Genomic DNA, 20,818 nt, shown 5'->3' with positions numbered 1-20,818 from the left:
CATTGAGAGTGAATCAAGGAGTGTTTTTGTTCGTGGCTGGTATGTAGGGAATGATAATGAATCGATTGCATTGTGTGCCTCAAATAATCAGCTAAAGTGTAGATTTTACCAAACGTGAAAGTATTAACCTAACTCTAGGGTTCAATTGATATAACAGCTAGTACCATGCAGTACTATCATGAATACCTAGAAAGAATTGCCTTGCACACGCGTAGTAATAATCTCGTTGCCAAAAGATCGGAGACGGCTAATTCCGCACTCTGCCCCGCGGCAGTGACGCCATTCGCACGCGAATTCCGCGATTATCCGTCGTTTTGCGAATCGCACTGCTTCCTCTACTGCCTCGTGCTGCAATGCTTGTATTTGTAATGCTATGAAATATTGTTGATCGGAGGTAGCCTTTCTTTGGGTTTACTCCCTCCCTGGATTAGTTACTACTTGGCAATCGATCAACTGCTATTCTACTCTTCTACCCCTCACTGGCAATATTTTTCTCGTTTCTCTACAAGCATCAAAATACTGGACGATGGCAGACACTGTCCACTATACGTTCCCTTCTCCTCTAGAAGGTTACGAGAACCTCGAGCCACTCACCGAGTACGTTCTGACATCTTACTACGTGCCAAACACAGCCTCGATATGAAAGAAATGCTTGAAATGTCTGCTGATTTTTTGAAGAGAAAAAGCAGAGGACGGAAAATCCTTGCTTAATCTGCAAACTGGAATAAAATCCTCCGCGTATACTTCTTTCCCCGCACCACTCGATAACGGCCGTCGTGGCGGGTTCGATGTACATATATACTACATACAAAGAAATGCTGGACAAACCAAGTTCGCCCAGGAGCTTCATGAACGGATTCGTCGCGAATGTACGTTTATTGTACATATATTGAAACCACTATAAAAGAAGCGTAGTAAAACTTTGATACTGACAACGATGAAAAGTCCCCGAGCTACGCATATATCGGTTCTGGGACAGACCCGTTGGTCCCCACCCAGTCGCCATGTTCGAAGTGAATCTTCTCAATCCGGTCGAGTTTGGTGCTTTTGTTCCATGGTTGGCGATTAATAGGGGCCCATTAAGTGTGTTGATTCACCCAAATACAGTGAATCCAGGGGAAGAATTGAGAAATCATTCGCAACGAGCCATATGGATGGGGGAACGATTCCCCTTGGATTTAGAGCCCCTGAAGGGGTTGTAATTAATTTTTTCCCCAACGGCTGGTGCATGTTTTTACGAGCCTAGTCCGATCATACCTTCTAATTTTAGGTCCGGTAGTCGAGTAAAATCGAACTTGGAAAAGGAAGCAAGAAGATGTACATCAGGATTTTCAAACTACTCTATGGGCTTGAGGTGCGTGTTCGGATTGAGACCCTGTGTCTCTTGGTTCCTTGACCTAGACTTTACTCAACTGCATACCATTGGTTTGAGGGAAATACTTGTCTATGGGAGACGAAGAATTGGCTTCGAGAATAGCCCAAAGGTCGAAGCAAAACTCAATGCGTGCTAGCTGTCTTGAATACTGTTGATGAACCTCAGATGTCGAATGCTGTGTGGTGGACAAAACAGTGAAATCTTCCCAACTATGATTCGGTATTTTGATGGGTTAAGAGAATATGAAACCTCTCAGTCAAATTATATCTAATTTTTTGCTTTGAACCATTTCAATTTTTTTACACCGATATCGACCCATTCACGTATAAAGGTAGTCCGAAATCTGCAATAACCCCAAATAAAGGAGGAAATGCGTAGAAAATAAGCGGAATTTCCTCAACAGACAGAAGAGTGGATTCGCCACTCTTGGACAAGGATGTTGATATTCTCATATTTCCGACATTGTCCTTCCAGCCCAAAGCCATTTGCATACGATTGGGTGAAGAAGCAAGCCTTGAATCATATTCATATAGAAGCGAAAAGAATCCCCCTAGGGCTTTTTCTGGATTACCCCCAACATAATTAGCAGAGGTAGTGAAATCCCTAATTACTTTCGACTTGACCACATAAAACTTTGTATCTTTCTCGAACTGGATTACGCAATTGTGTCATGGTGTAGGGATATGTAGTAGATCATGAGATGAGTGCATATCATTAGATATTTCATCCTTCAATGAGTCCGTCGTGCGTGCTAGAGTGGAATCTGACAATCTAATATCGAATTTCGGACCCCCGATATTATCTGAATGAATAGAAAGTCTGTTCATTTCGTTCCATGGTGGCAGTCGTGCATGCGTAGGGGGAAAGTTAGCATTGCTTGAGATGCGCACCACGCTATTGACATGGTGAGGAACTGTCTCTGGACTCTGGATCCCCGGTAGCCAGATAAAATGACACCGGTAGATATCTTTATATAAGTCTCTGTAAGTTGGTTTTGGCTAACGAGTGGAAAATTTCTGCAGGCTGGTCCGTTGTATCCACGCGAACTTCGTTTACTATTTCATCGTCCGACACGACTTAATGTTGCGTCAATGGAAGGGAAAAATTAAATTAAATTGAGACTGAAGACGATGAGATGGGGTTATCTTGGAGTGTCAGGGCTTAATCATATGTAATAAAATAGTGCATATTTGCTCATATTCGCTCTTAATGTTGGTTGTCAGCTGTGCATGTTCAACACTAAGAATACTAGCGCAAAATAATTAGAGAAAGCTCGTCTACGTATTCTAGAAACCGTATTAACAGGCGACTTGGAAACCTGTATTGGTAAACTTGCCCAAAATATTACAATACATGGAGTGAAATATCACAGCTGCAAGTTTATGAAATATGATATTTCGAAATTTATGTTCGGAACTTTCTGCCGCTTTTTAAAATCTAAGCACAAAAATATTACCATGAAGCATCTAAGAAATATTGAAGATTGTGTATGAATATGTTAAATAATTTTCGATTTTCGATCAACCACTTGAGAGAATAATTTGGCACTCGACCTTGAACCATTTTCATAGCAGATTAGTTGTAGTACATAATCAATTATATCAATTCTATTTCCCTTGATCATGAGATTCCTTCATTCTAAAGCGGATTTGGCGTCCTCCATTCCTTTGGGAATATCCACCCATACATAAAGTGCCGTTGCCACTAACATCAGCAATAAATTTGGAATCATTGGAAAACGCAAGTTATGCGTGTTATCTTGAATAACCCCCTGAACCAGCGGGTTAATCCAGCCTGTTGCAAGATCCAAGGTGATCTCCAAGCCAAAAAACTGTGCTTCCGAGCCCTTCGGAAGAAGCGACGAGTAGACTGCCCGATTATAGGATCGCAGCGCACTGCTTGTTGACATAAATAGTACCTGCTCCACCCAGAACTCAGCTTGGTGTTTGTATCCAATAGTCACATGGTTACTAATGCCAATGCAGCCCCATAGAACGCAAAGAATGTTTATGATGAGAAAGACGTAAACCCAGCTCTTTATGTGTATTTTGACTCGAGGGAAGAGGTAGAGAAACCCCAAGCTGCCCATAACAGCGAATATAACGCTAGTAAATGACCAGACTTGATAGGCCCCATCACTACTACTGAAGCCAGTGACTTGGAGGAAAAGCGATGAAATCAGGCCAAGGAAGTTGCTGTAACCGGTATTCCACAAAATCCAACCGATACAAAGCTTGAATGCCTCCGGATAGCGGGTTATGGAAGATAGCAATTTGAACCAGCCCTTGATGGGCAGGAAAAATACACTTTGCCCCATGGGTATCTCACGACCAGGGACAGACGGTAGGAGGTATTGACCTATAAATGCGAAGAAAACTATTTCGAGTTTGGTTTGGGTCAACTTACACTTGATATTTAAAACTGTAAATGAGGCGTACTTACTTGTAATGCATCCTGCTATTGTGATAGCAAGAAGGTAATTGAAGTATCCGATCTCGACATACGATCCCCTCCCAAAAACCAGTATGACGCCAATTATCAATGCGATGAGTCCCCCAATATTACTGGCCACAAGCCCATACACGCTGACAGAAAATCCCTTCTTCCATGTTCGCTGGTTTTGTTCCTCGACATTTTCGAGGTCCCCCACCTCTAACCGGGGTCTAGAATGAGACAAACCTGCTGATCGCATGAATATCGGAATGTAAGACCCTTCAATCACCGTATAAACACCCTGAACAGCAGTCATGATACAGTAAAGAGAAGCTAGAGCGTTCAGATGACTGTAATCAACTTTCGTCATACCTGCGAAAGGCAATGCTAAAGCACCGAAGAGGAAAATGGATCCCATCATCATACTCTTGCGATAGTCTAATATTGTTTCCTCAAATTTTAGTGAAACCTTCAGTATATCGACATGGTTCCTGTTACTTACGAGAATAATCAGCAATTCCGGCTGTCGAAATAGTAACTACTCCTTCCATTGCACGCGCAATAGCCTTCAAATACAGCCTAGTAAAAGAACCATAAGTTGTGGTCTACCAAGAATAGATCCCAGGAACTGACATGAAACTTTGGTAGTCAATTTCATTTCTTCCAAATTTTACCACACAGGAAATATTACTTCCACGTCGTGCACATGGCTTGTTTGACCCAGGCTGATGCCCGACGTAATTAGCGGCCGATTGGATTGCTGCAGATACATAGTTGAAAGCCATAGAGGAGGTCGGACCTGTCTGCAAGATATTTAAGCTATTCGTCAGCCTCCATGCTTGTCTCCATTTCGATCAAGCCTATGAAAAGAGCCACCGACAGAGAAACACAAGATCAAATAGGCGTACAAAGCTTTTTTGGTTTCCATAGGACTAGGTGACTGAGAGTCACCGACCTCATGAGAGCCATTTTCTTCACTCGACGTAGTTTGCTCTGCTGATACCGCAAATTTCTTGGTATCAACCGTTTTATTCTTCTGTAGACCATCCATCGTATTATATGGCGATGGCATATCTATTTCTGAGTGTTCAAGATGAGACATTACGCGAAGGTATTCCGCATCTCAGACATTTCTCGAAACTCATCTGCTTTAAGATCACTTTCCTTAGTTTTGCCATGGCATAGCTACTTGAAGAGTTTTTAACGGATTAATTTGCTCAATACAAGTAGTACTAGTAAATACCACAGATCGAAATCCACATAAGCTAAAGCACGCCGAGCGTATGCGCATAATTGAGCACATTTCTATCGACTAGCCCAACGAACCATGATCGAGGTTACAGTGGTTAGAATTAGCCCCGGGTAGAACAGGGAACAAAGGAACCATAGAAATATCGGCCGTAGTAGGTAAAGGAAATAAATCAAATATCACCCGCTGTGTCGGCACCACAGCCGATCGACCCATCATACCAACATCCGAAACTCCATTTGGGCATAAATATACCTTTTTCGCGTGTAGGTTTGAATACGAAGCTCGAACAGTATGGGTATTGACCCACTTCTGCAGCTAAATATCGCATTGTCTAGCACGAAGGAAAAAATCAGACAAGTACAATGATCGGGGTTGTAAGTTTGGAAATGCGATTTCCATGGTTGAAAGGGGCAATCCACAAAGACCTAAGCTTCATTGCTGGCCCAGGATTATCGGAACTACTTTTTGATAATTCCTACGAACATTCTAGAGCCTTTATAATGAACTGGCATCTGGAGCTCGTTCTGTGAGTGTAGTTATAGCTGGCGATTTACTGTTACGATTTCCCGATGGCAGGACGAGCACTACAATTAGCACCCCATGATGATAAATCTATGGTTCAAAGTGACCTAACAATGCTTTCTCCGGCGTTAAATAATGGATTATCACCACCTCCTACTCCTCCAGTGTATACAGCCATTCCTACGAGTCGTCGAAAGTTGATCCTTGGTATTGTGACGCTGGTGGGACTTCTTGGGCCTCTTGCTGGCAATATATACTTGCCAGCGCTTCCTATACTGGCACGCGAGTTTCGTGTGAGTAGTACCGTTATAAATGCCACAGTATCGGTTTTTATGGTCGTTTTCGCGTTTGGGGTGAGTTGCGCCTTTCATCACGTTGTTGACATGTGCACGCCAGCATTTAGCTGAGTTTGAAAATTTATCAGCCACTGTTTTGGGCTAGTTTTGCAGATCGACGAGGGAGACGTCCCCTTTATATTATTTCAATAGCGATCTATATTCTAGCCAACGTCTTGCTTGCTACTTTGCCATCCAATATCGGTGCGTTGTTCTTTCTCCGCATTTTACAGGCATTTGGGTCGTCAGCAGTGGTGTCGATGGGAGCTGGAACAGTAGCAGATGTACGTTCTTATGTCTAACTTCGGATTTACAATGACTACATACTTAAAGATTTAAAACACTTTCAGACTACAGAACCGAGTCGCCGAGCTAAGGCAATGTCATATTTTCTGCTTGGGCCACAGTGCGGTCCTATTTTGGGTCCCATTCTCGGAGGGTCACTGGCTGGGGGAGCATCTTGGAGATGGATGTTTTGTTTTCTTGGTACAATTCGTAATCGCCAGCTTAAGACGCCGGTATCTTCCGTCACTGACTTACTTCTAGCAATTCTAAGCTGTGTTCTATGGATGGTTATAATCTTCTTTCTGCCCGAAACTCTTCGGGCAAGAGTTGGCAATGGTGAAATATATTCTGAGAGTAGATGGATTCTGTTTCCACCAAAGCTGGTCTCAGAGCTAGTATCAGGAGACAAAAAAGGCCCATCACCCCCGAAAGTGACTCTACTAACATATTGGCGGCTCTTCAAGTACCCGCCTATCGGAATTGTCTCTTTCAACACTGCGATTATCTATTCCTCTTATTTTTGCATTGTAGTGCAGCTTCCAACGGCATTGGAAAAGACGTATCATTGGACAACCACCGAGTCTGGTGTAGGGTTTGTAGCTGTGGGTGTTGCCATGGTTATCGGATCTATGTTTGGGGGCCGTTTCTCTGATTGGCGACGTGCTCGTCTGGTAGCAGCTGTGGGAGAGAAGCAAGTAGCACCAGAAACTCGACTTGTCGATCAAGTTTGGGGTGTTTTACTATGTGTTGGTGGTCTGGTCATGTTTGGCTGGTTCGTTGATAGGTCTATACACCCTGCTGCCACCTTGATTTCCACATTCCTTAGTACGTTTTTATTTTTGCGAAAAGCATTGATACTTTTCAATAGGATAGTTACTAACGAAACCTATGGCAGCTGGGTTTGGCATGTCATGGATTTTCGTGACTACCAACGCTTTTTTGACGGAGTGTGTTGTTCAACAAGCTGCAGGGGCATTTGCCCTGGGAAATATGCTTCGCAGTCCTGCTGCTGCGGTGGCCGCTGCTATTATTAGCCCTCTTGTGAAAAACATGGGCTGGGGTTGGTGCTTTACAGGGCTTGCAGTTCTGAATCTCGTCGTCGTGGGAAGCTCGGTAATAATCTTACGTACTCAATCTCCAGGGTGGAGAAAGGCCAGGAATGAAAAGATGAAAAGAGGGGGAAATGGCGGACAGTAAACGTTCAGTTTTAGAAATTAGATGTTTTCAACTATGCCCCGATTACAGGGGAATAAGATTATTCGATTTCCATACTCTGGCTGGCCCAGTACATGTACCACTCCCAAAAATGGTAGTGATGGTGGTACTCGCAAAATTAAATTTTAAATTAGTATTCCAATCAAATCAAATTCCGATCCTAACTTATTCTAATTCTTTGCTGCGTAACCTCTTGGCGCTTTATCGTCGTAATATTGAGTGGTGCAATCTTCAACTTACCCACATCAGGTCTATCTAGACACTCCCGGACACGGCCATACCGGTTTACAAAGAGCTTACTTAAATGTCTTAATATTCATGATAATCTATAATCTAAAAACCGAAACCGAAAACTGAAATTTTATAGAGAAATATTACTATAAATAGATTATTAGAGAGAAATTATAATATTATTATTATTGTAACCTGATCTCTCAGGCCAACTAGCCCAACCCCAATTTTCTGTCTGAAATACATACAGACATACATAGTTTGACACAGAGAAAAATGCCCTCACCCAAATAAAAAACCCAAGAAACAAACACACCAAATAAACCCATTTGAATAATCTGATGCACCCAACCTCACTCGGCATTAGTTAAGACGACTGGAATATGTCATAAAATTGTCGTCCTTTTCAAGCTCCTCAAACTCATCCTCTCGAATCTGCATGAACACATCAAACCCTTGATCCGTCGACGGTTCACTGAAATTAGGCAGAACCATACAGTAAGCACCGATCCAAGAATCCCGATGAAGACGGAGAGCTTTGGGGACGCCAGCGCCGAAACCATACGATTTAGCCTCTCCTGCATACCACGTGTTCATGAGCATGTCCATATCATGATAATCAATGCGATTGGCAATTTTCTCACTGAAAGAAAGCATTCGTACAAGCTTTTTTAGATTCTTAACGTAATCTGATGACAAATTCACTGCGATGGTAGGCTGGCGGGTCAATGAGGCAGCGATGGAAAGTCCATCTTCTGCTAACGACCGCTCGACATTGACAGGTCGGTCCCCGGCTCGCAATAGTACAATTACATTCTCCATATATTCCTTTGAGGTGAGATTATTCGGATTCCGCATACGAAGATCTATAAGGTGCTTAAGGAGAGACTTTGTTGGTCGTTTTCGGGGTGGAGTTCGACCCGAGGACAAGTAAGTGATGTCCAAAGCACTACAGTAATACAATTGTACGAACTGAAGTGGCTCACTCCTTCCGGTACGAGACATTTCTGTTTGAGCTCCTTAACTTTTGACTCGCAAGTCCGGTAAATAGAAAAAGTAAAATGAAAAATGAAAATTGTATGTAGGAGCAAATATTTAAATGATTCAAATTGCTACCTAATAATTCATGGGAGGCATCATATAATTGCTCATCTCAGGAGTCAATGCTTGGTAGTTGTCAATATCAAGAGTATTTATACTTTCAAAATTACATAAGATAGTCAAGAACAAGTGAATTTTAAATTGTGCGCACTATGTCAATTGATGGCTATGTAGGATTATATGCCGAGTTCCATCGAACGTTATCTCAAGTCTTTAGATGCATCATTTTATAAATTTTATTACAAACGCCATTTTAAAAATGACGTAGTCTGTGGCGCGCAGTTGAAGTGCCATTTCCACTAGGCTTGAATTCGGCAACCCAAGCCTTCATCTGCTTAACTTCCTGGTCGACGACTTGCTGGACACCAGCATTGTTTTGGGCGTTTTGGAGAATCAGATCGTAGCAATGACTAGCATCCTCCATGACGAAGATGGGGTTGGGGTCGGATGATGATAGAGGACCGCCAGGACGGAAGTCGGATGACACGGTTTCTTCACGCCAGGGGTCATATTGCCTAGAACAAATGTTAATACTGACAGTTTTACGGGGGAGGAAAAGATAAGTACCCTTGTGCCCAAATTACACGTTCAGTTGTTCCAAACCAGCCCTTAGACCAGGCATTGACAGCGCCGGAACGCCTGCCTTTAGCACTGGCGTAAGTATATCCGTCATCAGTTTGGAAGTATGTGCCGCAGGTACGGAGGAAGTAGTTAGCAGTCACAAGGCGGGATACAATGGAACTAGCTCCCTTGGGAGCGCCACTATTATTGAGTGTTAGCAGTGTTCTGGGCTAACCTTTTTCGAAGGAAATCCTACTCTTGCCAAGCACCAAAAGGCTCATTGCAGCATAGCCAGTTCCACTGCTTATTAGCGGTGTTACTGAGACTTGTGTCGGCGTATAGTGGGTTGGATGAGTTATACGAGTCGTAGCACTCGGTGGTATAGTTAGAGGTCCAGTACCCGTAAGATGTGCAGGCTATGCATGGTCAGTAACTGATGGAGATATTGTAATTGGAATATTAATCAATACTGACATCCAGGGAAGTAGACAGAGTTCCACCACTGTGCATAGCCGGCCAGAGCTTTTTTCACGCCGACACCATAGGCACTGGCATTTGCGGGAGGGTTCGCATATACGTTCTGAATTTGTGGTTAGTTTATTGTTATTCAAAAATTCACGGGATCCACACTTCAATGTAGTCACAGAAGCCGTACAATTCCACAGAAGGGCCCCATGAGGTAGTTTGTCCAAGGTAAGGTCCAGCAACAATAGCTCTAATAGTGAACTGTTAATAACCCTAGCATCATTCATTTTTGCATAAGCATACTCAGCAAAGTCATCGTCACGCAGATCACCTAGCTGAAACAGGCTCTTAAGGCTCTGTTTAGCATTCTCATCAGATCCCAAAAGAACACTGTCGATGTGTTTAACGACGTTGACTAAATCGGTACTGCAGTTTTTGGGCAGACGCTCCTGGATAGGAACAAAGTATTGCCACTGCAAGAGTCAGTGGTTTGACTTTGATAGATCAAGCTCAACATACATAATCCCAGATCGCCTCGACAGGCGCACTGGAGGCATGGTAAGCCCAGAAAGTGCCCGGTAAGGTTGCTGCAGTCCAGCCAGCTTGAGCACCACTGTATGAACCACCAACAAGAATCCAAGGCTGTGGCACATGGTTAGTTTGCATATATTCAACACATTTGGCCACATATTTATCATACAGCATTATCCGGTGAGCTTCCAGTTGTGTTGTCAAAGGGTAGTTGGACATTCTTTGCAAAATTGACGGTATCGGCGAGCGCATTCTTAAAAGTAAGGTGTTGCATGGTCTTTGGGGTCAATTCCTGAACAGGAGAAGATTCGCCATAGTACCGGTCTGCACATGTTAAACGTTTAGCCAAGAAGCTGATGAGCGAGAACATCGAAAATGGTCTTACGTTCAAGAATGAGAACAGCACCACCCATTTCCTGGGCATAAAGGCCGCTCAATGTTTTATTGCTCAGGTACCCCGTGTACCCAGAAGCATCTCCTTCGCCAGGCTGGAATACTACGATCTAAATGAAGCTTAAATTAGAATATACAAAATGCTGTCGCGATTTTTCTTTGTTCATAGGCTCACCGGTGATCCAGGGCCCTTCCAATACTGGTCATTCCACCACCAGCGCTGAGAAAACGTTCCCAATTCAGGATGATCATGATCAAGCAATTGCGTAAAAAAGCCCGATCCCTGTTTGACATCATCAGAAGATATCCCCGGAGCCAAAGGGATCTTCGGCAGAGCGGTAGCGACCGAGGCCCATGAGGCGCAAATAGTCGCGAGCGACAGAATGGAGAGCATATTGAACGGGTGATGCCCTTGAAACAGAGGTCTTTGCCACCAACAAATGAGAAAAATGACATACGATCGGAGGCTGAATCTTAGCTACTTAAGACATGATCGGGCACGACATCGCTCGGGTATCGCCGGCGGGATACTGGATACCCTACCAGCAGCTAATGCAACCTAATTGAATCGTACTGCGCTGGGTATTTCGCTCTGTTTGGTGTTTCTCCACTTATCGCACGAAGCTCGACGGATGGCGCAAGATAAGAGCATAGCCTGGCGCCGTTATCGACCATTTCAACAGGGGTTACTCTAATTAAACCGTCCAAGCAGAAGGCCTCATCTGTACCTCCACCAATAAGCTACGGTTCCAGGTGTCGCATGGCGTAAAATCGTGGGGTAGCAGTTGTGGATAGGACCAACGAGGCATCTTGGCTGGCCCCCTGATAAGCGATCAGGGGAAAAGGTCACTCGCCCAGGCGCATGATCGATAGAAAGCTGCCTTGATTCTCTTTGTTGTCAAGGTCAATAATGTGATGTTGCTGGAGCAGAATAATATATATATTCCGAGGAAATAGCATCAACTAGTATTGTTGTCGCACATCAACAAAAAGAAAAAAGAAGAGAAATCCGCAAAGACCCACTGTCCCAACAAGGAAGGCGCGTCACTGGCGTGGTAAGTGGCTCCGGCAATCACCTCCACTAGGAAGCAGCGAATTAAAACCCAGTTCTGGTTATGCTTATCTAATTTTGGTCATTCTAAAGTTAAAATTCAATCCAGCGCGAGCCGTTTAGGACGCGCCTTTTTTGCGATACCACAACATTTGTATCCGACGATGAGAAAAAATCATTAATGTCATTGCTGCTACTAGTATCTACCACTACAGCAGGATTAGAAATAAAAGCCAGAAAGTACGTCAAACACGAGCACATCGCCTAGTCGTACTAAACACGTCCTTGCATGTAACATCAGTATGGTGTTAGGCGTTCGGCCGCGGATCGGCGAGATGATGAGTGGGCCTTATACCCTGGTACCTTTTTGGCATTTGCCAATCCAAATTTATCATGATTGGTTTGATCTCAGAAAAACCGCAGGTTGCAAAAGCCAATTTAATTCACAAATGGCATAGTGCGTGCGTATTGACAGTGGCGATGGCACCAAGCACATATGTAGAAGGTGACAGTAGCGATAACACCAAGCACATATGTAGAAGGTGACATTGCAAACCTTGAAATTGGTGTCTGGTAGGGTTAATAAGATTAATATTCATTGAAGACAATAATGTCACTATGTGAAATTCGACGGCTGCAGGAGCGCGCAGTCCTACGTTTCATGCCTTCTACAACTGTACAATAATGTACTTACTAGAATATGGAGCAGGTGACAAAAGGACAAAGTGTCATTTATACGGATGTAGCCGGATTCTGGGCGTTCTGCAATAAACAAGAATCAACAAATAAGCGCTTTTAATCCGATCAAAATGCAGACTAGCCGCAGGTAACATACAAAAGCAAAACATATTGGGAATCAGAGGATAGACTAGGCAGGGAGATAATGCTAATAATACAAACGCTGCGTTCTCTAGCTTCTGCTAGGACCATACATAGCCGAGACACGAAGCTAAGAAACAATGGCGCATGCATTTTCCCTGCGGGCATTCATACGTTACCGATGTCAAAGCGTATCACGGATATACTGAGGCGAAATGCACCCTTGAGAAACAAAGGCCAGACAAAGGAAATAGGCTTGGCAACAGGGCGATCAAGCAGCCATTCAACCCCAGGTTCGAGAAAGGATAATACGGGGAATAAGGAAAATAGATATAAAGGAATGAGGGAAAGCATAATACTGCATCTGAGCAATAGGGAGAGGAAACAGAGACTGTGTGTTCATCGTTCGCGCAACGTTGTCCGAACTGCCTGGAGAGACTGCCAAGGCAGGACAACAGTGGATGATTATGGCCGAACGACTGAGTTGAGAAGACAAGTTCATCACATCGGGATGATCGACAACAAGTTTCACTTTATCGTGCGATGCGGCCACCTTGAACCGGTGGCGGCCCATAGCGTCCCATAATGGAAGGTTTTCGAGGAGCACTGTTGATGTTTAGACGACTAGTCCGCCAACGTTCGTAACAGATTTCTCGGCTTGCTTCGCGAAGTTCACCTCGCCATTCCTTGAAAACGGAATCTTTCAACTTGACAAAGTCGCAATGCTCAGCATTGTAGGGATCAGCAAAGCCCCATGGGAAATGGCGTCCGACAGGCAGGTCTGGCGACTCAAGGGAGTGGGGATCAGGCGATAGGATCGAGAGAGGAATGAAGGGAACGTCAGTAGTGGATGTGATGGAAATTGAGTTCTCTGATCGACGATGCCCACGAGATGAAGACTTTGTACGTTTCTCGGCCGGTGTTGTCTCGATGGCTGGATCAGTGTCTCCATGAGCACCAGCTTCAGACTTTTCCTCAATCTCGTCTTCAGCACCTGGCGTGGTGTCTGAGTCATACTCTTCCTGCTCGTCAAAGAATGTCTCGGGCTCTTCATCTTCCTGGTCTTCGAGAATAAGAACCTCCAACGGGTCAATTTTGGCCTGTTTCAAGCTAGCCCATACGGCTTTCTTCAAGTAGTCCATGTGGGCGGTGGTAATGGTGTCAGCTTTGCTAATAACGGGGACCACAGCCGTCTTCCTTTGCATGACACGAAGAACCTGGAGGTCCAGGTCTTCATCGAGAATACCAATCACACGCGAAGCCGAAAAATCACCATTGGCCTTCTCAGCAGCCTTCTTAGCAGCTGCAAGGTTCGCATCCAGGCGAACAGGGTCGAGGATAAGGAAAACACAGTGAATATGGGTATCACGAGCACCAGGAGAGCGAATAACCTTCATTTCCTCCGTCAGGGTGTCCTCAAATTTGCTTTCCAAGAAAGCAGTAATTTCTCGCAGTTGCAGATCGGCCACATTCTTTTCCAGGCCCTCGGAGTCCCAGAGGGTAAGGCCGACTCGCTCGCCCTCGATTTCCGTCTCCAAATAATAATTGGTAAAGTTGGAGTTGGATGACGAATTGGACTCTTCCAAGACCTCTTCAGCGGAGCGGATGGGGTGTTTGTTAGGGGGAAGTTCGAGAGACTTGCGCAAGAAGTTGAGGAAAGAGGTCTTTCCACTGTTCTTGGCTCCAACAACAAGGAGGCTATTTATATTGCATTAGTGATGTTCGTTAGTGGGGATAGCTATTTGTTAGTAACTTACTTGTACGGAGTAGGATCTTTGCGTCGACGCAACCTGCGAGGGCTGTTGATAGTACTGACTGCACTGCTGGCATAGCTGTACCGGCCACGATGTGTCATGCTTTCGGTTCTCGCGTAAGGGTCGACAGACGGCGTGAAGCCAGTGGCCGGCATACTGTAATGCGAAGAGCTCGCTCGGCTGTCAGCTCCTGCAGGAGTGGGCACAGCAAGACTCGCGGGTCGCTCTTCGCCTCCAAAGGTCTGCATTCTAGGCGCGGGAGCCAGGTCCGGGAGACGAGGGGCATGTTGCGGGATGGACTCGCGCTGGCGACGGAGCTCCTCCTCTCTCAGCTGTTCCTTCATCCTTTTGTTGATCTTGCTGCCAGAGCTTTTGCGCTCGGCAAGCGGTTCGGTGGACTTGGAGCGGCGCAAAAAGCCCAGGGACGACCTGCGCGACGCAGCATCCAAGTTGTTGTTGGCAGGAGGACGAGAGCCGTTCTCGGTGATGGCGGGGAGCGCTTCAGGCAGTGGCGGAGGCTGACTCTTGCCAGGCGTGCGCGGTCTGACTGCGGCCATGGCGGCGGCTTCCTGTTTCGGCGGGGGTTACGGGGGAAACAAACAACGAAAACAAAGTTATAATCTGTCTCTCTGTTTTCGCCTTTCTCGTCAGCCAACAGTACAGTCGCTGCAGCGAGCCGCCTGCTCCTGCTTGCCAGGCGCGGGCTCAGCTGTGCTAGAACGCGATAGGTACTCACCACTGGGTTTGTGGAACACACACACAAGGTCAGTCAAGCAGGTATCACAATGACAACCAACAAACGAGTCTTTCTCCGGATCGTTAATCGAACTTCGCTAGCCAGGTTTCAGAGCAAGGCTGGACCGAAGTTGGCAATATAGAACACGGCAGTCAGACAAGACTCCAGTGTTGCAAAAACGAATGCAATCGTCTCCAGCGAGTCAGTCAAATGATGGCATTCACAAGTCCAGCAAGCGATGGCAAAATCAACGGGGTGGTGACCGGAATTGGCTCTGCTGTCTTGGGTTCCTGGCCAGGGGTTAAGGTTAACGGGGGTGTTGGCGAAAGAGATAAAGAGCGAGAGAATGGTCCGGCTCTCACGAAGATATTCTGTCACCGCGCCTCAGACAAGACGACAGCAACTCCACGAATGGAAGAAACGAACGGCAGCGGGATGAAGAACAAGAGGAGGAAGAGTCTACTGTTCTTCACTGAGTGTTGCCCGTCAATTACCTACCGGCGTTTTGGCGACTTTTTTCCTAGCTTGAGTCTATTCCGAATAAAGACTTCTGAGTCCATCAGCTAACAACCTTTCTAGATTAGGCGTGCCTGCGCGATCCTTTGCACTGTGAAGCAGTGTCGACGCTCGCACCAGCTCAGGAAACTGTCCAGGCCAGATTCAGGGGCTGCTTCGCCTCCCCCACTTCTTCAATTGGAGACAGTCGTTGGCTGACTTGAAAGCGCCGGCCAAACACTAAGGCCTGTCCGGCGCTTTGGACATCCTCGTCATCCTCCTGAAGCGGTAAAGGCTCAAACATTGCCGGTGCTCCGGCTCGCACGAATGAGAACATGCCTCTGCCCTTCTTCAAGAAGCGCCCAGCAATGAGGAGAATACAGCATATCCTTGCTTTTTTGTCACCAGTAGTAATGCCATATCCGTGCGCAGAAGTCCCTGACAAATCCACCAACTGGCCCAGCTTCTGAAATAACTCTGCTTATTAGGAGTGAGCTTTGGTGGGGCGCCAATTTCCAATTTCGAAGCTTCAAGCTTCTGCGCCGATCGCACGTTCGCGAATTTAATTACATGTTAGTGGGCCAACATTGTGCTGAGCCAATCACCAGAGCACAGGTACCTGTAGGTATATTTCCACCGTGGTTGGCTGCTCGGGTACCTGACAGTACCGGCTACCAGCCAAAAATTGCACTCACGTGCCCCCGCCTCCCATCGCTCGTGCTGCTGTTTCACTTCCTAAGCCAATAGGTACGCTTGGGACTAATTGATATTTCAGGGGCTAGAGCCTAGAACACAATCAACAAGCCTTGTCCTCCAAAGATTCCAAAGTTCAAATAATCCGAGTTTGAACAAGTATCTAATTAGGTCGGGATAATAATATTATTAACAGTAGATAGTGCATTGCTTGTTTGTTCAGCGTGTACATCTGTACACTGTAATGTCCCATAGAGGCACGTGATCGTCCACTATATCCTCCAATGCATCATGTCCCTTAGGACGTCATCCCGATATATATACAACATTTGAAGCGTGCAATTATTTCGCTATGCAACGAGGTAGTCACGGACATCACAATCGTCGCCGTCGGGACACACATTGGTTCTCACGAGATCCTTGAACTTGGGACCGTTCGGACCACCAACGTATTTGTATTCCCCGAAGAGACCAGTCTGGTTGGCAACTTGCGCGTCGCCCCATTGGCCGTTGAAATACAGCCAGTTGACGGGGTAGCTTGAATCATATGCGGTGAATTTCGCGCTGGAGTTGTCATAGCTATACGCATAATAGTTACCGGTCGGGTCCCATAGGGTGCCGTTGCTGGTGTAATCAACTACCAAGCCATCATCGGGGAAGTTAATCCCTGGTATGATGTGGTCATGGTCACTAATAAGCGTCAGAATAGTCAGCCTTCTTTGGGAACAGGACAAACAAACCCTGCGATAGCATAGTTGGCGTGGGTGCCCCTGCCAGAGTATGCAACTGGTCGCCCGTTTATTTTTAGGGTTGCATTATATGTGAATGCCTCGCCGCTGGCATGTTGGCTGTACCATAAGGCCTGAGGCTCGCCGTTCTCGAACCGGACCATGTTGTGCTCCCTACAAACGAGTTAGTTATTTGATGGCTCAGCAACCATACTCCGTTCATTTACCAATCTCCGACATGGTCACCGAACCACATTCCCAAGACCTTGTCGCCTTGGTTGTATCTGTCGAGCTGTCAGGAAATCCGCAACCATTTTGGCTCTCTACACCGATACTCGACACTCACGCGTAGAAATAGAAGAAGAAAGCATCGACAGTTCCATTTCCATGATCATAGGTAACGATGGCGCAGCTAGTCGCGTCCCCGGATTTGCCATTTGAATCGGGCTTTACACCGCTGAACCAGGATGGATTGGCCTGGATCCCCTCGTCGGAAGTCAGATAAACACTTGTGTTGCCGAAATCATTGAGCTCGTCGAGATTATCGAGTGTTAATGGCGTAGTATACCCAGTGATTTTAGTCGAGTTCACGGCAGGGTAAGAGTGTTGGACCTGGGCGTAGAGGTCACTTGGGAAGTAAGTTTCGTTCACGTCAAGCCATACTACGGGTGCTACAGCAGAAAACGTCGTTATAAAACGTCCGAAAAACGCCAGCGAGGGAGAAAGTAGCACATACCATATTTCAGCACGTAGTCGGGCAGGGTTGCGCTGCAACCTGCGGCGAATAGGAGAGATAGAAACGACTTCATCATGTGTTTATGTTTCCAACTTGACCAGCTCAGCGAGATAGGAGTGAGGGGCGGCGACGTTGCCCTCGGTCGGTCTTAAATATTATCGAGGCGCCTTATATGTCATGCGAAATCTTGCCTTCGCCATCAAGTCCATGCCAATGCCTAAGAGTAGGTAGGTTGCAGTCACATCGTCAATTACACCATCGGCACTTTAGCCCCAAAATCTCTTGACTACGGTGGGAAGCCCTGTCGATCACCACGTCAACTTCCAATCATGGATTAACATAATGAATCATGGAAGGATTCCCTCCAATAATCTACGAATTCCACTATGCATTCCTACGGGTCAGTCGGCCGTTGGTCGGCAGTGCCGAAATGTTACGTAGAGGATACTGTACATCCATCAACGACAGGGACATACATACCCGAGCCAGCGCTTTCTATGCTAAGACTTGATCCCACGATAGAATAAGGAATCGGGCCGAGTTCGCGGGCTCTATGCATTTTTATGGACAGCCGATAAGATATCTGATCGAGCTTATCAATCATATCAAACTAAATGCAGAACGAAGCTTCGCACATAGAAGCAAGCTTAGACACGAGTGATGACCTGATAGAAAATTTTTAAATGATCTAATTAGCTCCTAAAAATGCTAAAATCATATAATTTCCTCTTTAAATTCGGTTGATTAATATATAAATATCAGTAAAATTATTATAATTTAATATATTTTTCTCTTATCCAGTATATCACTATTATATCTCTTATTTTCCTAGTATAAGATTGAAATGAATAAGATATTGAGTAGTTACTTAAAGGCCATTTAGAAGTACGCCTTTCTATAGGACCATGACAGCTATATAAATGCGCCAAAGGGTCTACATGTTTTCTCTCTATATAAATTTGATATAAATCTCAAAGCCCTAGGCTTCCCTCTCGGTGCCTATGTCCCCATAGGACACACATGCAGACTGATAAGTAGGATTTAAGCGATATCAACAACTAGATCTATAGGAAGTCTAGAGTGATAATTCTACGTCCAGCAAAAATTTGTATAGGAACATTGACCTATGAGGAACTACTACCCACTTTTCGACGCTTGTCTTGTCGAGGTCTCCGCTTATTTTTTTTTTCACCTTGCATGACATGGATCCTGATAAGCTGCGAGTCTCCGAACGGGTTTTCGTACGAGGAGAGGCCTTGCCGACCTTGCGCGGGGATCAAGGCAACATCAAGTGATCCAGTGTAGACCAATGTACCACCAGTTCCGGTCAAGGCAGTTTCTATTTTGCTTGGGCTGTTGGATGGAGAGTGAACAATCTCACCGTGGTCCAGTGAGGAGAGGTAAATAGCGTCAAGTCTCCATTCCGTTCCAAGAATAGCTTTGTTAAATGTGCAATAGTTTGACCATAGCGCTAAATATTAGCAGTGCTATACTATATTTAGGAGAGCTATATAATTCATTCCAGTCGGCTCTAGATCTTTTTGGTTCAGTTGATTTTAGGCTGCAACTACGTTAGAGTATTCCAATGTTGTGATTATTTCTTTTCCCGTTCGAGGATGTTTATTGGTGTCAACTGGCCGCTCCGCTGATTTAGTTTATATATTTGCAAAGCATATAACCATTCGCTTGGTAAAATGAAATGTTTCCCTATGGTCCATATGCGATTGACCAGTCGACATCCCAGCCAATGCAACCAATCACACTACAACCGATGACTCATTCGAGGGCACCCCCGCATACATCAAGTGCCAGCCAGATGTGTTGATTCCCCGCTTCGGAGAGGGGGCGTCTTTCCGGACAACATAAAATATTATCCTACAGATCTATATAAGACTCTGTGATAGGACATACATTCATTGGCAGCGTATGTTGAAACGGAATGTCAATCTATTGAATTTTCTAACGAAAAATGACGTCTTCACTCCAATACTCTCCCGTACAAGCACCTTCCCATATTCTAGGTCTCCTGGAAAGACTGCATGCCCTCTCGCTAGATGAAGAACCCCTAGTCAATAACGCCCTTAAGGACGCCGTTCAACTCCGGAATCACGACGTCGATGCGGGGAATCGTCAACTCGACAACGCAATGCGCGACAAATTTGTCGCACTCGACAAGGACAAATGCCACTTTGTGTACCAGCTGATTCTGGCCACTGGCGCGAAGAATGTTGTCGAGGCTGGCACGAGTTTTGGTGTCAGTACGATCTACCTCGCCTTGGCAGTAGGCAGAAATAGTTCAGGTGGCAAGGTGATCGCGACTGAAAAGGAGCCTGAAAAGGCCAGGCAGGCAAAGGAGCATTGGAAGGAAGCCGGCGAGACAGTTCTGAAGCATATCGAGTTGAGAGAGGGCGATCTACTTCAGACGCTACACAATGACCTACCAGAGATCGATCTTCTTTTACTAGACAGTAAGTGGTTTCCAACTTGACATTGATAGAGATTCTGTTCCAGGGAAACCGTGTTGAGAGTTTGTGTAGTATGGACACCGCTCGCGCTGCCAACGCTCAAAGTCGTACAGCCGCGATTGAGACCAGGTGCAGTGATTGTAGCTGACAACACCATATCATCGGCCGTGGGATACAAAGAATTTTTCGATTACGTCAAAGACCCGGAAGGGCCTTTCAGGACTCTGACACTTCCGTATAGTGGCGGTTTGGAGCTGGTAACTTACATGCCTTGACCGAGTGATCTAGTAGAAGACTGGATTGATCGTTATTTTTGATGTGGAATTGGTTAAAGTATCGAGATGAAATCAATTTTAATTGTTTTTTTTACCTGATCTAATATAATTTACCAGATCATTAGCTGGGTTCATACATAATTATAACAATAATTTTCAATTTTTGTGCACTATACGTAGTACATATATAGTTAAGTTAATGAGTTTAATACAGTATCCTTTTAGCGCCTGACTAGATGCTTCAATCAATTCAACCAAATTAATGAACTAACTTGATGATTCGATTCACATGAGTATTGCAAAATCGATTCATCTCAGGGTCCGTGATATATCGTTCAACCTACGACAATGATGCTGGCTGGGCTAC

At 45.3% G+C, this 20,818-nt stretch overlaps 9 protein-coding genes across 9 annotated transcripts; 3 read left to right on the top strand and 6 right to left on the bottom strand.

Moving 5' to 3' along the window:
• Positions 1 to 325: 325 nt before the first annotated feature.
• BGW36DRAFT_56498 (DOPA-like domain-containing protein) lies at positions 326 to 1,438 on the top strand. The gene is made up of 3 exons (XM_046222424.1): positions 326 to 597; positions 679 to 869; positions 946 to 1,438. The coding sequence occupies exons 1-3, from the start codon at positions 527 to 529 to the stop codon at positions 1,200 to 1,202; spliced, it is 519 nt and encodes a 172-aa protein (XP_046066693.1). The 5' UTR covers positions 326 to 526; the 3' UTR covers positions 1,203 to 1,438.
• A 289-nt stretch (positions 1,439 to 1,727) lies between these two features.
• Positions 1,728 to 2,505, bottom strand: BGW36DRAFT_388851 (uncharacterized protein). The gene has a single exon (XM_046217273.1). The coding sequence runs from the start codon at positions 2,200 to 2,202 to the stop codon at positions 2,044 to 2,046; it is 159 nt and encodes a 52-aa protein (XP_046066692.1). The 5' UTR covers positions 2,203 to 2,505; the 3' UTR covers positions 1,728 to 2,043.
• A 503-nt stretch (positions 2,506 to 3,008) lies between these two features.
• BGW36DRAFT_306078 (autophagy-related protein 22-like protein) lies at positions 3,009 to 4,859 on the bottom strand (the record flags this gene model as incomplete). Its single annotated transcript, XM_046212117.1, has 5 exons — positions 3,009 to 3,751; positions 3,818 to 4,246; positions 4,311 to 4,387; positions 4,442 to 4,611; positions 4,689 to 4,859. The coding sequence occupies 5 exons, from the start codon at positions 4,857 to 4,859 to the stop codon at positions 3,009 to 3,011; spliced, it is 1,590 nt and encodes a 529-aa protein (XP_046066691.1).
• A 619-nt stretch (positions 4,860 to 5,478) lies between these two features.
• Positions 5,479 to 7,399, top strand: BGW36DRAFT_349907 (putative bicyclomycin resistance protein; the record flags this gene model as incomplete). Its single annotated transcript, XM_046213305.1, has 5 exons — positions 5,479 to 5,935; positions 6,007 to 6,201; positions 6,268 to 6,403; positions 6,464 to 7,027; positions 7,098 to 7,399. The coding sequence occupies exons 1-5, from the start codon at positions 5,630 to 5,632 to the stop codon at positions 7,397 to 7,399; spliced, it is 1,503 nt and encodes a 500-aa protein (XP_046066690.1). The 5' UTR covers positions 5,479 to 5,629.
• Positions 7,400 to 8,011: 612 nt separating this feature from the next.
• Positions 8,012 to 8,653, bottom strand: BGW36DRAFT_364071 (uncharacterized protein; the record flags this gene model as incomplete). Its single annotated transcript, XM_046214521.1, has 1 exon — positions 8,012 to 8,653. One exon carries the CDS (start codon positions 8,651 to 8,653, stop codon positions 8,012 to 8,014), a length of 642 nt encoding a protein of 213 aa, XP_046066689.1.
• A 111-nt stretch (positions 8,654 to 8,764) lies between these two features.
• Positions 8,765 to 11,173, bottom strand: BGW36DRAFT_420069 (putative serine peptidase). Its single transcript, XM_046219486.1, has 10 exons — positions 10,875 to 11,173; positions 10,692 to 10,809; positions 10,476 to 10,630; positions 10,295 to 10,417; positions 10,079 to 10,248; positions 9,941 to 10,025; positions 9,785 to 9,890; positions 9,567 to 9,726; positions 9,317 to 9,511; positions 8,765 to 9,264 (listed from the first exon to the last, which is right to left on the bottom strand). Exons 1-10 carry the CDS (start codon positions 11,091 to 11,093, stop codon positions 9,003 to 9,005), a joined length of 1,593 nt encoding a protein of 530 aa, XP_046066688.1. The 5' UTR covers positions 11,094 to 11,173; the 3' UTR covers positions 8,765 to 9,002.
• A 1,929-nt stretch (positions 11,174 to 13,102) lies between these two features.
• On the bottom strand, positions 13,103 to 14,880 carry BGW36DRAFT_400951 (septin; the record flags this gene model as incomplete). The annotated part of the gene is made up of 2 exons (XM_046218689.1): positions 13,103 to 14,267; positions 14,327 to 14,880. The coding sequence occupies 2 exons, from the start codon at positions 14,878 to 14,880 to the stop codon at positions 13,103 to 13,105; spliced, it is 1,719 nt and encodes a 572-aa protein (XP_046066687.1).
• Positions 14,881 to 16,433: 1,553 nt separating this feature from the next.
• Positions 16,434 to 17,784, bottom strand: BGW36DRAFT_439623 (uncharacterized protein; the record flags this gene model as incomplete). Its single annotated transcript, XM_046221509.1, has 5 exons — positions 16,434 to 16,937; positions 16,988 to 17,149; positions 17,203 to 17,259; positions 17,322 to 17,646; positions 17,712 to 17,784. 5 exons carry the CDS (start codon positions 17,782 to 17,784, stop codon positions 16,598 to 16,600), a joined length of 957 nt encoding a protein of 318 aa, XP_046066686.1. The 3' UTR covers positions 16,434 to 16,597.
• Positions 17,785 to 19,293: 1,509 nt separating this feature from the next.
• On the top strand, positions 19,294 to 20,611 carry BGW36DRAFT_388843 (O-methyltransferase). The gene is made up of 2 exons (XM_046217272.1): positions 19,294 to 20,179; positions 20,249 to 20,611. The coding sequence occupies exons 1-2, from the start codon at positions 19,681 to 19,683 to the stop codon at positions 20,449 to 20,451; spliced, it is 702 nt and encodes a 233-aa protein (XP_046066685.1). The 5' UTR covers positions 19,294 to 19,680; the 3' UTR covers positions 20,452 to 20,611.
• The last annotated feature ends 207 nt before the right edge of the window (positions 20,612 to 20,818 follow it).

Source organism: Talaromyces proteolyticus (genome assembly GCF_021365285.1).
Source record: "Talaromyces proteolyticus strain PMI_201 chromosome Unknown BGW36scaffold_13, whole genome shotgun sequence".
Lineage (NCBI taxonomy): Eukaryota > Fungi > Ascomycota > Eurotiomycetes > Eurotiales > Trichocomaceae > Talaromyces > Talaromyces proteolyticus.
The sequence above is the reverse complement of the archived record's forward strand: the minus strand, read 5'-3'. Positions and strand labels throughout refer to the sequence as shown.

Coding starts and splice junctions, on each gene's coding strand:
- BGW36DRAFT_56498 (XM_046222424.1), top strand. CDS start 527: ATGGCAGACACTGTCCACTATACGTTCCCTTCTCCTCTAGAAGGTTAC. Junction 598..678: donor AACCTCGAGCCACTCACCGA/GTACGTTCTGAC, acceptor GATTTTTTGAAG/AGAAAAAGCAGAGGACGGAA. Junction 870..945: donor TGAACGGATTCGTCGCGAAT/GTACGTTTATTG, acceptor AACGATGAAAAG/TCCCCGAGCTACGCATATAT.
- BGW36DRAFT_388851 (XM_046217273.1), bottom strand. CDS start 2,202: ATGAACAGACTTTCTATTCATTCAGATAATATCGGGGGTCCGAAATTC.
- BGW36DRAFT_420069 (XM_046219486.1), bottom strand. CDS start 11,093: ATGCTCTCCATTCTGTCGCTCGCGACTATTTGCGCCTCATGGGCCTCG. Junction 10,810..10,874: donor GGAAGGGCCCTGGATCACCG/GTGAGCCTATGA, acceptor AGCTTCATTTAG/ATCGTAGTATTCCAGCCTGG. Junction 10,026..10,078: donor CGTGACGATGACTTTGCTGA/GTATGCTTATGC, acceptor GTTCACTATTAG/AGCTATTGTTGCTGGACCTT.
- BGW36DRAFT_388843 (XM_046217272.1), top strand. CDS start 19,681: ATGACGTCTTCACTCCAATACTCTCCCGTACAAGCACCTTCCCATATT. Junction 20,180..20,248: donor CGATCTTCTTTTACTAGACA/GTAAGTGGTTTC, acceptor GAGTTTGTGTAG/TATGGACACCGCTCGCGCTG.